Source organism: Hypanus sabinus, chromosome 1, assembly GCF_030144855.1.
Source record: "Hypanus sabinus isolate sHypSab1 chromosome 1, sHypSab1.hap1, whole genome shotgun sequence".
NCBI lineage: Eukaryota > Metazoa > Chordata > Chondrichthyes > Myliobatiformes > Dasyatidae > Hypanus > Hypanus sabinus.
The window spans coordinates 437,162-453,818 of record NC_082706.1 but is presented as its reverse complement, the minus strand read 5'-3'; the positions used below and the strand labels follow the sequence as shown (position 1 = coordinate 453,818).

The 16,657-nt window shown below is 41.1% G+C and overlaps 1 protein-coding gene and 1 long non-coding RNA gene across 3 annotated transcripts in view; one reads left to right on the top strand and one right to left on the bottom strand.

Moving 5' to 3' along the window:
- Positions 1–16,657, bottom strand: part of LOC132387011 (uncharacterized) — a 609,870-nt gene that overhangs the window by 184,229 nt on the left and 408,984 nt on the right. The window lies entirely within an intron of this gene.
- The window catches only part of gmcl1 (germ cell-less, spermatogenesis associated), a 262,908-nt gene that overhangs the window by 200,907 nt on the left and 45,344 nt on the right, over positions 1–16,657 (top strand). For both annotated transcript variants that reach the window (XM_059959101.1, XM_059959056.1), the window contains one exon: positions 1,215–1,360. In XM_059959101.1, the coding sequence (XP_059815084.1) occupies positions 1,215–1,360 (146 nt within the window). The remainder of the gene's footprint in view (positions 1–1,214; positions 1,361–16,657) is intronic.

The following is a 16,657-nucleotide window of genomic DNA, read 5'->3' as shown; positions in this document are numbered from 1 at the left end:
TCTTCATATAGCCTTCATTCCTCTCCTATTAGATTCTCTCATCTCCAGCTCTGTATCTCCTTCACCAATCAACTTCCCAGCTCTTTACTTCACCCTTCCCTCTCCCAGTTTCATCTATCACCTTGTATTTCTCCTTTCTGCACCCCCCCCCCGACCTTTTAAATCTACTCCTGATCTTCTTTTCTCTAGACCTGCTGAAGGGTCTCAGCCCAAAACATAAACTGTACTCTTTTCTACAGATGCTGTATGGCCTTCTGTGTTCTTCCAGCATTTTGTGTGTGTTGCTTAGATTTCCAGCATCTGCAAATTTTCTTGTTTGTGACTGTATCTGTGCCATTCTGCTCAGTGACTCCAAGGAACTGTATCATTGTTGTACTGCTCTGTGACTCCAGGAGACCGTATCTGTGCTATACAGCTTTGTGACTCTAATGGAGTGTACCTGTGCCATTCTGCTCTGTCACTCAAGGGAACTATAACTGTGCTGTATGCGAGGCTCTTAATGAACTGTATTTGTGCTGTCCTGCTCTGTTACTCTAAGGGACTGTAGAAACTGTATCTGTGCTGGATTGCTCTATGACTCTATGGATTGTATCTGTGCTGTATGGCTCTGTGGCTCCAGGGACTGTATCTGCGCTATTCTGCTCTGTGACTCAAAGGAACTGTATTTGCACTGTCCCGACAAAGGGTCTCGGCCCAAAACGTCAACAGTGCTTCTCCCTGTAGATGCTGCCTGCCCTGCTGCATTCCACCAGCATTTTGTGTGTGTTACTTGAATTTCCAGCATCCTCGTGTTTGTATTTGCATTGTATTGCTCTGTGATTCTAGCAAACTGTATCTGTGCCGTACAGCTCTGTGACTCTTAAGGGACTGTATTTGTTCTATTCTGCTCTATGACTCTAGGGGATTGTGTCTGTGCCATTCTGCTATGTGACTCTCAGGGACTGTATTTGTTTCATCCTGCTATTTCAGTATAAGGGACTGTTATCTGTGCTATACTGCTCTGTGACTCTTAGAGAAGGGGCAGGTCAGCCATAATCATGTTGTTTCCCAGGACAGGCTTGAGGGTACAAGTGGCCTAATCTTCCTATTTCCTTATGTTCTTTTCTATTTGCAGAGCAACTGTAAATGCTTATTTGTTCTTCAACAGTGGTGGCATTGAAGAACTATTGAACTATTTTAAGGCACTGATGAATTTTTTCTTTTCTTCCTCCCAGTACTGCTGGCGGTGGACTGGTTTCAGCTTTGGGTTTGACCTGCTAGTTACCTATACAAATCGGTTTATCATATTCAAGAGGAACACCCTGAGCCAGTCCTGCAGTGGCACCGTGAGTCTGCTACCTCGCAGAAACATAGCCTACAGGTAAGGGTTTGACAAAAGCAACCACATCTTATTCAGGATGTGTGGTAGTGATGGTTGAGTCTGTTACCATAGCAGGTATATAATGTATGTACCTTTCACAATTGCTGCTGATACCTGATTCAGATCAAAATGCAAACGCTTGTTGGAGGGGGAGAAGGAAGGTTCCTGTGAGAGCAGTTTGCATATTGATCATTATGATTTAAAGATAAGAGACTTGTGTTTAAATAAAGACTCGGAAAGATTTATTGAGGATTAAAGGGAGAAAAACGACCATTACAAATATGCTAGTGATTGGCAGCATGAGGAGGCATATAAAATATCAGGCTCAGATAATACATTTTATCTCTAAACCATTTCAACTAAAATTGGAGTGAAATTCTATGCTTAAGTGTCTTAAAATATGACTCTGAAAATGCTGCAATTGAATTTGCATTGTAAAATACACAGCAATTCCAAGGCAACACGAGTGAATCTGCAGATGCTGGAAATAAATGAAAACACAGCAATTCCAACCTGTTTGCCATCGTACTATGTTTAAAATTCATGTTTCTCTCTGACAATGAACCCTCAAGGAGGCTGCCAAAGACATGTGCCAGACTACCAAAGTGAACATGTAGAAAAAGGTGTGCTGTTTTCAACTAGTACGATATCTTCAGATTTTGTTGCCAAGGGGCCAAATTCAATTGAAAAATAGAAGGGAGTCAATGATAGATTCATAGGAAGTACCAGAGGATCTTGTTCAAAAGCCATTTCTGTTGTTTCTGTGGCTGTGACTGGAGTAATGAAATGAGTGCAGTCCCAGTCAATTGTATTACAGCAGAGAGTAGTGTGATCAGCTATGACAGAATCTACAGGCAAGTTGAGAAGAACAATGAGATAGGTGCCTTTGGGAAATAATCACGTGAGCTGACATTAGCTATTTTGGTACTGAGGAAATGTGAGTCAGAGGGATTCAAGAGTAGAATTCTGTTTTGTGAGACATGGCTACAAATTGGGAAGACAAGATGTTTAGAAATTATAGCAAGGGAAGTAATGTTAGCAATAACTTATGACTTTACAAGGCAACTGAAATCAGGGCATCGAATATAGGTAGCAAAGATCCAACATGCTTATGGGTTGGAAAGGCCTGTTCCACACTGCATCTCTAAATAAATAAACCAACCAAACAAAATTTGAAGTGGTCACAAATCATGAGGGTGTTTAGATGTAAAGATCCCAGGGGTAGAAAGGACATGAAGGAGTAATCATCCCACTGGTAGATCAGGCCTCACTTATTGAGAAATAATTTCCAACACAATCCTCTCCTAACATACCTGATACACTCATGTGTTGTTATTTTGATAAATTCTTTCAATTTGGTGGACCTTAAATGACTTCCACCTGATTTATAGGAACATTATGGAGTAGCTGTAATTAAAAAGTCTAATTAGTTGTCTCAATGAGAGATAAAGAATAATGATTCAATTATTCACTGCAAAATAATATTTTAATTACAAAGCACAGCAAAATGTTGACAGAGCAGCAAGTTGGGTTAATGAAATTATTTGGAGTTTCTGGCTCTAGAACAGCACTTTCTCATAAATCATAGTTGCATTAGAGGCTGAAACCCTATTGGGTCCCAAATAATATTGAGATGTTGCTTCAAGGTAACAGGGAAATATGTGTTCACAATATAAATATCCAATCTCTAGTCCAATAAGCAATGTCACATGCAAACACGAGGAAATCTGCAGATGATAGAAACTCAAACAACACACACATGGCTTGAGTATGACATCTGCTAGATTATCCAAATCCATCTTAAACCAAGGATTTTGTCCTTGTTCTCTTGTACAATGGTATGCAAGGCAGTGCTTTCAAATTAATTTTTTTTATTGAAGCCGGTTTCAATGCAAATCTTCCACTGTATACTTAGTGCATAACAAATGGCAGATTTCTCCTCCCATATCTGCTGTAGAGTCATTGAGTTGTATAGTAAGCAAATGACTCTTCAGCCCACCTTGTCCATGCTGACCTTTTTGTCCTTCTATTCTAATCTTGTTTGCCTGCATAGTATCATATCCTTCTAAGCCTCATCTATTTGTTAAATATATAGGCTCATCGAGCTGGTGCTTATGCCGGTTTCTGTGGCATGAAGCAACTGAGAGTACGAGACTCCACGCCCCCCCCTCCCCCCCCAGATAGGACGCCAGTCTATTATGAGGTTAACCCCCAGCATTTTGCCGGTGCCCATTTTCAGCTGGGTGGACTGGAGCAATGTGTGGTTAAGTGTCTTGCTCAAGGACACAACACGTTGCCACGGCAGGGGCCTTAACCACTTGGCCATGCGCCACCATCTATTTAGGTGCCTGTCTAAGTACTTCGTTATCAGCAATTGTATCTGTTTCTACAACATCTCCTACCAAGAAATTCCAGATCTCAACCATTCTTTGTATGTAAGAAAAACACTTTCCCTAAAATCTTCTTTAAAACTCCTTTCTCTTACTTTAAATCTGTGCCCTAAAGACAAGAGAATCTGTAAATGCTGGAAGTCCAGAACAACATGTACAAAATGCTGGAGGAACTCAACAGGTCAGGCAGCATCTATGGAGAAGTATAAACAATCAACATTTCAGCCTGAGACCCTTCATCATAGATTTAAATAACACACACTAAATGATGAAGGAACTCAGCAAGTCAGGCAGCATCTATGGAGAGGAATCAACAGTCGACCTGATGAAGAGTCTTATCCCGAACCATTGACTGTTGTGCTTTGAAAGGGTAGAAAGTGGTGAAAGTACGTGGCCTATCAGCAGCATCTACAGAGCGTACCAAGAGGGATTTCTCACAGGTCGGTGGCGGTTATTTAAAAAGGGAGCTTCAAGAGTGTTTGTCCATTGTACGTGGCCTATCAGTGGTGTCAACAGAGCTCTACGAGCTATAGTACAGAAAGGATAAGTGGGGCGACCATTGTCGGGAGTAGGCCAGTGGCAAGAGTAGAAACGACAGGCTTTGGCTCAAACAAGGCTTCGGCTCAAACAAGGCTTCAGCTCGGAAAAGGCTGTGTAAAACGTCTGTTAAGGTTTCCTTTTTGTTTTTCTCCCCTCTCTTACTGTAGCATTTAAATGGCTGTGGTGTGCTCTTCATGCCAGATGTTGGAAAACTGGAAGATTCAGAATCTCCCAGGGAACTACATCTGCATGAAGTGCATCCGACTGCAGCTCCTTGAAGACCGTGTTGGGAATCTGGAGCAGCAACTGGATGACCTTCAATGTGTACGGGAGAGCGAGGATGTAATTGATCAAAGTTACAGGGAAGTAGTCACCCAGAAGTTGCAGAAGGCATGTAGCTGGGTGACTGTCAGGAGAAATGGAAATAGGCAGTTGGAGCAGAGCACCCCTGAGGCCATTCCCCTCAAAAACAAGTATACAGCTTTGGATACTTTTGTAGGGGATGACCTCCTGGGAGAATGTCACTGGGATTACAGGCACTGAGCATGGGTTTGTGGTTCAGAAGTGAGAGAGAGAGAGAGAGAAGAAGGGAGCACAGTGATAGGGGACTTGATAGTGAGCGGAACAGACGAGATTCTGTGGAAGTCAACTGGTTACCTGGATGGTATGTTGGCTCCCAGGTGCCAGGGTCAGGGATGTCTCATCGCGTCCATAACATTTTGGAGAGGGAGGGGGAGCAGCCAGATGTCTTGGTACATATTGGTACCAATGACATAGGAAGGAAAAGCAATGAGGTCCTGAAAACAGAATATAGAAAGCTAGGTAGAAAGCTGAGAAGCAGGACCTCCCAGGTAGAAATTTCTGGATTGCTGCCTGTACCACGTACATCGAGTCTGCTCCACCATTCAATCATGGCTGATTCGGTTTTTTTATCTTCTCCTCGATCCCAGTTCCTGGCCTTCTCCCCAAAACCATATCCAATAAAGAACCTATCAATCTCTGCCATAAATACACCCAATGACCTGGCCTCCACAGCTGCATGTGGCAACAAATTCCACAAATTCACCACCCTTTAGCTGAAGAAATTTCTCCGCATCTCTATTTTGAAAAGTCACCCCTCTATCCTGAGGTTGTGCCTTCTTGTCCTAGACTCTCCCATATGGGAAACATCCTTTCCACATCTACTCTGTCTAGGCCTTTCAACATTCGAAAAGATTCAATGAGATTCCCCCCCTCATGCTTCTGAATTCCAATGAGTACAGACCCAGAGCCATCAAACAATCCTCGTATGATAACCCTTTCATTCCTGGCATCATCCTTGTGAACCTCCCCTGGACTCTCTCCAATACCAGCACAACTTTTCTAAGATGAGGGACCCAAAACTGTTCACAATACTCAAGGTGAGGCCTCAGCAGTGACTTATAAAGCCTCAGCCTCACGTCCTTGCTCTTGTAATCTAGACCTCTTGAAATGAATGCCAACATGGCATTTGCCTTCTTCACCACTGACTCAACCTGCAAGTCCACCTTCGGGATGTTCTCCACAAGGACTACCAAGTCCCTCTACAACTCAGATTTCTGGATTTTCACCCCGTTTAGAAAATAGCCTGCACATTTATTTCTACTACCAAAGTGTGTGACCTTGCATTTTCCAACATTATATTTCATTTGCCACTTTCTTGCCCATCTGTCTAAGTCCTTCTGCATCCTACCTGTTTCCTCAACACTGCCTGCGCATCCGCCAATCTTCATATCATTCTGCAAACTTGGCAACAAAGTCTTCTGTTCCATCATCTGAATCATTTATTTACAACATAAAAAGAAGTGGTCCCAACACTGACCCCTGCAGAACACCACTAGTCACTGGTAGCCAACCAGAAAAGGATCCTTTTATTCCCACTTGCTGTCTCCTACCAATCAGCCAATGCTCTAACCCTGTTAGTAACTTTCCTGTAATATCACGGGCTCTTAACTTGGTAAGCAGCCTCATGTGTGGCACCTTGTCAAAGGCCTTCCGAAAGTACAAATCTACAACATCCACTGTATCCCCTTTATCTATTCTGCATGTAATCTCCTCAAAGAATTCCAACAGGTTTGTCAGGCAGGATTTTCCCCGAAGGAAACCATGCTGACTTTGGGCTATCTTGTCATGTGTCACCAAGTACTCCATCACCTCATCCTTAACAATTGATTCTAACATCTTCTCAACCACTGAGGTCAGGCTAACTGGTCTATAATTTCCTTCTTGCTGCCTTTCTTCTTTCTTAAAGAGTGGAGTAACATTTGCAATTTTCCAGTCCTCTGGCACCAGTCTGATTGACTTTTGAAAGATCATTTCTAATGCCAGCACAATCTCTAACACTTCTTCTTTCAGAACTCTAGGGTGCAGTTCCACTGGTCCAAGTGACTGATGTATCTTTAGGTCTTCCAGCTTTTTGAGCACCTTCTCTCTTGTAACAGTAACTGCACCTACTTCTCTTCCTTCACACACTACAACATCAGGCATACTGTGCTAGTGTCTTCCACAGTTAAGACTGACGCAAGAGTCTCATTTAGTTCACCAGCCATCTCCATGTCCCCTGTTATTATTTCTCCTGCCTCATTTTTTAGTGGTCCTATATCCACTCTCATTTCTCTTTTATTTTTAACATACTTGAAAAACTTTTACTATCCACTGATATTATTTGTTAGCTTGCTTTCATATTTCATCTTTTCCCTTCTAATTTTTTTTAGGTGCTCTCTGTAGGTTTTTAAAATATTCCCAATCCTCTATCTTCCCACTAATATTTGCTTTGTTGTATGCACTTTCTTCAGCTTTCACAATAGCTTTGACTTCCCTTGTCAGCCATGGTTGTACAATTTACCATTTGAGTATTTCTGCATTTTTGGAATAGACATGTCCTGCACCTTCCTTATTTTTCCCAGAAATGTACGCCTTTGCTGCTCTGCTGACATCCTTGCCAGCAGCTCCTTCCAATTTACTTTGGCGAACTCATCTCTCATACCACTGTAATTTCCCTTACTCCACTGAAATACTACTGCATCAGACTTTACTTTCTCCTTACTAAATTTCAAATTGAACTCAATAATATTGTGATCACTGGTTCCTAAGGGTTCTTTTACCTTAAGCTCTCTTATCGCTTCCAGTTCATTACATAACACCCAATCCACTGTAGCTGATCCCTATTAGGCTCAACGACAAACTGCTCTAAAAAGCTATCCCTTAGGCATTCAGCAACCTCACTTTCTTGAAATCCATTACCAATCTGATTTCCCCAGTCAACCTGCATGTTAAAATCTCACATGACTACCATAACGTTGCCCTTTTGACTCGCCCTTTCTATTTCCTGTTGTGATCTGTGGTCCACCTCCCAGCCACTGTTGGGAGGCCTGTATATAGCTGCCATTAACGTCCTTTTACCCTTGCAGTTTCTTAACTCAACCTGCAAGGATTCAACATCTTGGTATATGGAGCTCAGAAAAATTAGAGGGCTATGGGCAACCCTAGGTAATTTCTCAGGTAAGGACATATTCAGCACAGCTTTGTGGACCGAAGGACTTGTGCTGTGCTGTAGGTTTCTCTATGTTTCTATCTTCCGATCCTATGTCATATCTTTCTACTGATTTAATGCCATTTTTTACCACCCCCCTCTGCCTACCTTCCTATCCCTCCGATATAATGTGTAACCTTAAACATTCAACTCCCAACTACAACCATACTTCAGCCACAATTCAGTGATGGCCTCAGCATCATACCTGGCAATCTGTAGTACTGTAACAAGATCATCCACCTTATTTCTTATACTACAGGCATTTAGATAAAATACCTTGAGGACCATATTTGCTATCCTTTCTGATTTTGCATCCCTAATCATTTGCTACTCAGCCTGTTGGCTGCAACTAAGTCCCATCACCTGCCTGCCCTTCCTGACAATCTGAATGCACGCTATCTTTACTTTTTCGCCATCTGTCCTATCCTGAGTCCCTTCACTCCGGTTCGCACACCCCTCTTGAAAAATGAGGACATTTGCAATGCCCTGGAATAGAAGGCCTCATCTTGCCCACAGAAGGCAAAGAGTGGTTGTAGACAGGTCATATTCTGCATGGAGGTCAGTGACCAGTGGTGTGCCTCAGGGATCTGTTCATGATTTTTACAAATGACCTGGATGAGGAAGTGGAGGGATGGGTTAGTAAATTTGCTGATAACGCAAAGGTTGGAGGTGTTGTGGGTAGTGTGGAGGGCTGTCAGAAGTTACAGTGGGACATTGATAGGGTGCAAAACTGGGCTGAGAAGTGTCAGATGGAGTTCAACCCAGATCTGTGTGAAGTGGTTCATTTTGGTAGGTCAAATATGATAGCAGAATATAGTATTAATGGTAAGACTCTTGGCAGTGTGGAGGATCAGAGGGGTCTTAGGGTCCGAGTCCATAGGACACTCAAAGCTGCTGCGCCGGTTGACTCTGTGGTTAAGCAGGCATACAGTGTATTGGCCTTCATCAATTGTGGGATTGAGTTTAGGAGCTGAGAGGTAATGTTGCAGCTATGCAGGACCTGGTCTGACCCCACTTGGAGTACTGTGCTCAGTTCTGGTTGCATCACTATAGGAAGGATGTAGAAACTATAGAAAGGGTGCAGAAGAGATTTACATGGATGTTGCATGGGGAGCATGCCTTAAGAGAGTAGATTGAGTGAACTCGGTCTTTTATCCTTGGAGCAACAGAGGATGAGAGGTGACCTGATAGGGGAGTATAAGATGATGAGAGGCATTGATTGTATGGATAGCCAGAGGCTTTTTCTCAGGGCTGAAGTGGCTAGCATGAAAGGGCACAGTTTTAAGGTGCTTAGAAGCAGGTACAGAGGAGATGTCAGGGGTAATTTTTTTACGCAGAGTGTGGTGAGTGCGTGGAATGGGCTGCCAGCAATGGTGGTGGAGGTGGATACAATAGGGTCTTTTAAAAGATTCCTGAATAGGTACATGGAGCTCAGAATATAGAGGGCTGTGGGTAGCCCTGGGTAATTTCTAAGGTACAGACATGTTCAGCACAGCTTTGTGGGTCAAAGGACCTGTATTGTGCTGTAGGTTTTCTATGTTCTATCCTAAAAGCAAATGTAGCAATGAAACTGAGAGAAAAGGATGTGCATCCTTAAGAGATATGGTGCGAAGAATGGTTGTGGATGGGTACTGTTTAAATACTTACAAAAAGAAGCAGAGGGCTTTAAGAACTTGCTGAAGGGGGATGGAGATGTATAAAGACTCTGCCATCTAAAGTGAAGCCAAGGCTGTGGCAGCAACAAATCAGAAGTTGCCAAAATGGTGGAGAGCATGCGAGAGCCCACCATGGCAATCCTGGTAAAGCCTCTACTGAGGATTATTTGCTCTGCAACAGAGAGGGGGAAATCAGTGGGGGCTGGTGAAGACGCAGCAGGGCTTGGAAGTAGGCCAAGGTATAGGGTCAGGCTTTCAGGCTTCATCCCAAATAGGAAGTCTGAGTTATTAATCAAGGGCTATGTTGATAACAGTAAGCCTCATGGTACTAACTATAGTTGCATAAAAGTAATGCCTGTTTCATGATTGTTTAAAAACAAGTAGGTTGATGTATTGAAGTATCCATTCTCTTAATCTATTGCTAATTTGGCTTCCAAAAAAGGAAGCATTGTATTGTTGCAAATAAATGCAACCCATGCATTGGGAAGCTGGTGTTTTCAACTCAATCTTTATCATAAATAGCACATTGAGATTGTTGAATCTGAGGCTTTATTGATGTAATGGCCTCTCTGTAATGTTTCACTGCTAAGGCTAATAGAACATAAAACATAGAATAGTATAGCACAGTACAGGCCCTTCGGCCCACAATGTTGTGCCGACCCTTAAACCCTGCTTCCCATATAACCCCCCATAACCTAATGTAATGGCTTCTCTGTGTTACGTACCAGCAGCAATAGATATGAAATTGAGTTGGATTTTTATAAATAAACAACAAAATTTATTAACCTCTACTCAAAAACATAGAAAAGTAAGCAAACGACTAACTTAAACGAAACTTAACAGTTATTTAACAGTCTATAGTTATCTAACAGTTGAACATAGAGACAATTCTTAATATATCTTACTTAAGCACAGTCTTAAAGTGGTAGGTTTAAGAAGTCCATATTATTCATAAAGTAAATGAGAGGAGAGACTTCCTGAAGCAGTGGTGAAACGATTCTTGAAGATAAGACGAAACTGTTGACGCAGATCCCAGCTGAGAAATGCCTTTTCTGAAGAGATCAAGTCAAGTCAAGTTGCTTTTTATTATCATTTCGACCATAAACTGCTGGTACAGTACACAGTAGAAATGAAACAATGTTCCTCCAGGATCATGGTGCTACATGAATCAACACAAAACTACACTAGACTGTGTGAGACAACTCAAGGCTACACTAGCCTATGTAAAACAACACAAAAACTACACTAGACTACAGACCTACACAGACTAAATAAAGTGCAAAAAACAGTGCAGGGCAGTGCATTAATTAATTAATTAATTAATAATAAACAAGACAATAGGCACAGTAGAGGACACGTTTCAATATAATAATAAATGATGTAGATGTTAGTCTAGACTCTGGGTATTGAGGAGTCTGATGGCTTGGAGGAAGAAACTGTTGCACAGTCTGGTCGTGAGAGCCCAAATGCTTTGGTACCTTTTGCCAGATGGCAGGAGGGAGAAGAGTTTGTATGAGGGGTGCGTGGTGCTTAATCACGAAGATTAAGATTTCTCTAAGTAGCTGACCTTTCGCCGGAGGTGGTCGCCACACAACACCCGAGACCTTGCAGGGGTTAAACAAAAGTGCGTGCCACAACCCATGTATGGATTATAACAAACATCAGTCATGTTCGAAATATACAGAACGCCGCTGATTTTTACCCAATTTTTTGGGTTCGTACAAAGCTGGCAATTCTTCACTCTCACTCTCTCTCGACTTTAAAAAATCCACTGCACAACAAAACTGGCTGCAACTCCCCAATAAAACGAACTGCACAACAAACTGTGATCTCCCCTTTTATACCGGTTGGAACATGCCATCATGTAATATCACATCACCCCACTATCAAGAGACAATTACATCATGCCAATATCACAGAACGAGATACTCACAGAACAGGTAACACCTCCCACCAAGAAAAGAAAATTTTGATCTATCAAGAGCAAAATTTTAACTACAATTTACAAAATATACAAATGTATAAAGTTCACAATATGCACAGTACACATAGTTATCATACAGCACCCTACAAGCTAATATAACATATGGCAGGAGTATATACAAATATCAGAATTCCACTCCATTAAAAAAAATTACATTGCAAGTTCAACATCTGGACAGACAGTTGGCAGTTACATTATCTTTGTCTTTAATGTGAGTTATTAAGAGATCATATTCCTGTAAAATTAAAATCCAATTCAGCAACCTTCTATTTTTGTTTTTCAGAAATACCAATGGGTTATGATCAGTGTAAACCACAAGTGGTTTCTGAGTTGCGCCAACATACACATCAAAATGTTGCAGAGCCAAAATAAGAGATAATAATTCCTTTTCTATGGTTGAATAATTTCTTTGATGCCCATTAAATTTCTTCGAAAAGTAAGCTACAGAATGGTCAACATCATCATAAATATCCCTTTGTAGTAACACTGCTCCTGTATCGTCATCACTGGCATCCACAGCTAGGGAAAATGGCTTTTCAAAGACAGGTAACCTGAGCACAGGTTGGTGACATAGGATAGTTTTCAATTTATCAAAGGCCTCCTGACAAAGTTCTTTCCAAACAAACTTCTCACCTTTCTTCAGGAGATTAGTTAATGGAAGGGCAATCTCGGCAAAGTTGTTACAGAACTTGCGGTAATATCCTACCATTCCCAACAATCTTTTGAGAGCTTTTTTACCGGTTGGAGTAGGAACCTCCAAAATTGCCTGAACAGGAGCCTTGACCCACAATGTAACCAAGCTAAGTCACAGTGGCATGGCCAAATTCACTTTTAGCTAAATTAACAGTTAGGTTGAAAGCTTTTCCACTACAGAGATATGTGCTTCCCAAGTGTCATTCCCTGTGACTAAATCAGGGGTGGGCAAACTTTTTGACTTGTGGGCCACAAAGGGTTCTAAAATTTGACAGGGGGGCCGGACCAGGAGCAGATGGACGGAGTGTTTTGGTAATACACCTCATAAGAGAAAATAAAATATCATGGGATATGTAGAAAACATGTGCTTTAATTTCAATTGAAAATGAACAAATGCATTACAACAAAATATCTGTCTTTGAAGTCCCATGGTATTTAGCTATTTATTGAAATGACTTTTAAAACACTGAAAATTAAATGAATAAAATACAGCTTTTTTAATAGTAACAGTTATTATTTTAAAGCACTGAAAATTCTGTTATCCTTCAAGATATTATCATCATCACTCTCCTCCTGACTGTCTTTATTTCAAAAACGGTAGGAGATGCAGGTCTACTTGTCCTGCTCCTTCTTATTCAATTGTCCCCTGTGCCAAAACTCAACAACGACCAGCACAATGACAGAACAGTTACAGCAGAGACAGCCAGTATGCAGAGCGCGTTATTTGATCTGGAGCGCATTTTTTATTTTGAGAATGTACGTGCACCAGCGCACTACTCATGTCCATCACTTAACAAAAATGACATGTAACATGTAAGGCTTATTGAAAAAAATATTTTTAAATGCATTTTTTACATAACACAACGAAAAAACTTATTTTTAATTTCAGTGGGAACAGTGTTGTTTTAGCCAGCGCATCAAAGTCTGGATTTAGTTTTGTTGTGGCGATTCTCAGGATGGATCTGAGGTGTTGGTCAGTTAACTTGGATCTGTGGCTGGCTTTGTTGATGTTCATGACGCTGAACGCCTGTTCACACAAATAGGTCGAGCCGAACAAAGAGTAAAGCGCAAATGTGGAGTAATATGCTGCACCTCAACAAAGGTCAATGTATATAGAGTGCGTCATCTATTGGGAAAACGCCAGAATTGCGGGGAAAAAACGTTAACAAGGTTTATTAATATAATTTCATCAAGTTCTGCGGGCCGGATTAAAAAGCTTAACGGGCTGTATATGGCCCGCAGGCCGTAGTTTGCCCATGCCTGGACAAAATCATCAATATCGGCATCTGTATATTTTAACCATTGAATTACAGAATTAATCGTTCTCTGGAAGTTTCCTGGACCATTCTTCATTCCAAATGGCAGAACATTGTATTCACATAACACAGATGGCATTACAAATGCAGAAATTTCTGGTACCTTTATCCATCAATGGAACACACCAATACCCTTTTAACAGATTGACCTTTGTAAGAAACTTAGCTTTTCCAACCTCGTCCACACAATCATCTACCCTAGGGATTGGATGGGCATCGGTTTTTGTTACAGCATTCACCTTTCTGTAATCAGTACAAAACCGAGTACTACCATCTGGTTTAGGCACCATGACACAAGGTGAACTCCAATCTGAAGTAGAAAGTCTAATAATACCATTTTCTAACATATACTTGATACAAAGTGTACATTTTTCCACATTCATTCGATATGGATGTTGCTTTATGGGTTTGGCATTTCCAACAACTACATCATGTAAGGCTGCTGTGGTTCTTTTTGGAACATCTGGAAATAAATACCTATATTTCATAATTAACTGCTTCATTTGCCGCCGCTGCTGTGGCTGCAAATGAGCCAATTTTTCATGCAACACGAGTGAATTTGCAGATGCTGGAAATAAATACAAAACACAAAATGCTGGCAGAACTCAGCAGGCCAGACAGTATCTATGGGAGGAGGTAGTGATGACGTTTCGGGCCAAAACCCTTCATCAGGAATTTCTCATGAATATTTTCCAAAATTGTCGAATTTGTTAGTCTGGCAGAAATAATGTTTGGTTTAAAATAAGCCTCAGATGGATCAGCTACCAAGTTCCCAGAGAGATCAGACTCATTGTTATTGACAACAATGGTCATAGCGGCAGACTGTTTTTCATAATATGGTTTTATCATGTTTACATGACAAAACTACGTTGGCCTTTGTTGATCTGGTGTTTTTACCACATAGTCTACAATATTAACTTTAGATATAATCTTGTAATGACCATGAAATTTAGCTTGCAGAGGGAAAGAGAACCAACACCTTATCTCCCGGCTTAAATGTCTTCATTCGAGCTTCCTTGTCATACCAAGTTTTCATTCTTTCCTGAGCAGATTTTTAATTTTCCCTTGCTAAACTGCAATCTCTCCTTAAATTTTAAGACATAATCCAGCAAATTAGTATGTAGTTCTTTGTTAACCCACTGTTCTTTTAACAATGCTAAAGATCCTCGGACCTTGTGCCCAAACACAAGTTCAAAGGGGCTAAAGCCTAGGGACTCCTGCACTGACTCCCTTACCGCCAACAAAAACAATTGAACTCCCTCATCCCAATCTTTCTAATTTTCAACACAAAACATCCTAATCATGGTTTTGAGGGTAGAATGAAACCTTTCTAAAGCCCCTTGTGATTCTGGATGGTACGCAGACAATGTAATCTATTTGGCTGCCAGTTTATAAACTACCTGCTGGAATAATCCAGACATAAAATTACTTCCTTGATCAGACTGGATTTCTTTAGACAACCCAAAAAAGTAAAGAACTTTATGAGAGCCGTCATCACAGTTTTGACTTTTATATTCCTGAGAGGTATTGCTACTGGAAACCTAGATACTGTACACATGATGGTCAGCAAATATTGATGACCAGCTTTAGTTTTTGGCAATGGGCCAATACAATCTACAATAACTTTAGAAAATGATTCACCAAATGTAGGAATAGATTGCAATGGGGCCACTGAGGTGACTTGATTAGGTTTTCCCACAACCTGACAAGTGTGACAAGTTCGGCAAAATGCTGCCACATCTTTCCTCAACCCGGGCCAGTAGAAGTGTTTAAAAACCTTGTTCACAATTTTATTCACACCAAGATGGCCACTCAAGGGCATACTATGAGCCAAAGTTAAAATCTCATTCCTATAGATTTTAGGAACTACTACCTGGTGAACAACTGCCTAATCCTCACTTGCAGCAATCTCAGATGGTCTCCACTTCCTCATTAACACTCCATTCTTGAAATAATACCCTACTGGCACCTTTTCAATTTCATTATCTGGGAGAGCTTTTCCTCTTAAGGTGGCAATCTCAGGGTCTCTGCTCTGCTCCGCTATAATCTCCTTCCTAGACAGAGACAAGTCTTTATGGTCAGACTTGCTACAAGGGTCTCGATCAAACAATGAAGGTAGAAAAGTTACTAACAGATCATCAAAATCTGAATCCTGATTTGAGCTGTCATGGGTAGCAGACCCATGCTGCACAGAAGCATCTGCCTTGGCGATACATGTTAGAATTCATTTTTGGATCAGCTTAGTTGTCAGCTGCACTGCAGAAACAACTTTTCCACCTGCGAGGTCATTCCCTAACAATGAAGAAATACCATCCACCGGTAAACTGGTCATAGTCCTATTTTAACAGGTCCTGAAACTAACCCTGACTGTAAAACTACTTTGTGCAGAGGTACAGACATAAGGTGGCTCCCAATACCTTGTATAAGATTTACCTCACCAGTGTCAGTCTCATCACTAAACTCTAGAACACTATCTAACGTAAGTGACTGAGAAGCCCCAGTATTCTGAAGAATTTTTACTGGTACTTGGGTGGACCCTTCATTCACGGAAACAAAACCTTATGACATAAAATGATCGAATCTCTTCCTAACTCAGTCAGACCTTGACAGAGCTTCCTTTGAATGTCCCAAACCCTGGGGGTTTATGGGTGTTTCAAAGTGTTGCACACAGGCATCTGGAACTGCCTCCTTTACCTTCTTCAGATGGAAACAGTTAGCCATAACGTGACCAGATTTCCTGCAATAGTGACAAATAGGACCAAAATGTTTTTCTTTCACTTGCTTCCCTTCATCCTTACCTTTATCACTAGTTGACAATTTAATTTCTGGTTTACCCTGACTATTCATGCTACACTTTTGGAAAGTTTTACTTTAACCTTTGTGGGTTAGAGCAAACTCATCTGCTAATTTAGCAGACTCTTGCATCGTGGCAGTGTCCTTCTCATCCAAATGAGATTTAATGCCTTTATATCATTAGGAACGCATCTTTTAAATTCCTCAATTAAAACCAATTCTTTCAAGTTGTCATAATCTCCATTCACATTTTTAGATGTGCACCATCACTCAAAACACACATTTGTCATAGGCAAATTCCATGTAAGTCTGGTTCACAGATTTCTTCAGATTTCCAAATCTTTGTCTTTAAGCTTCCGGAACCAATTCATAAGTA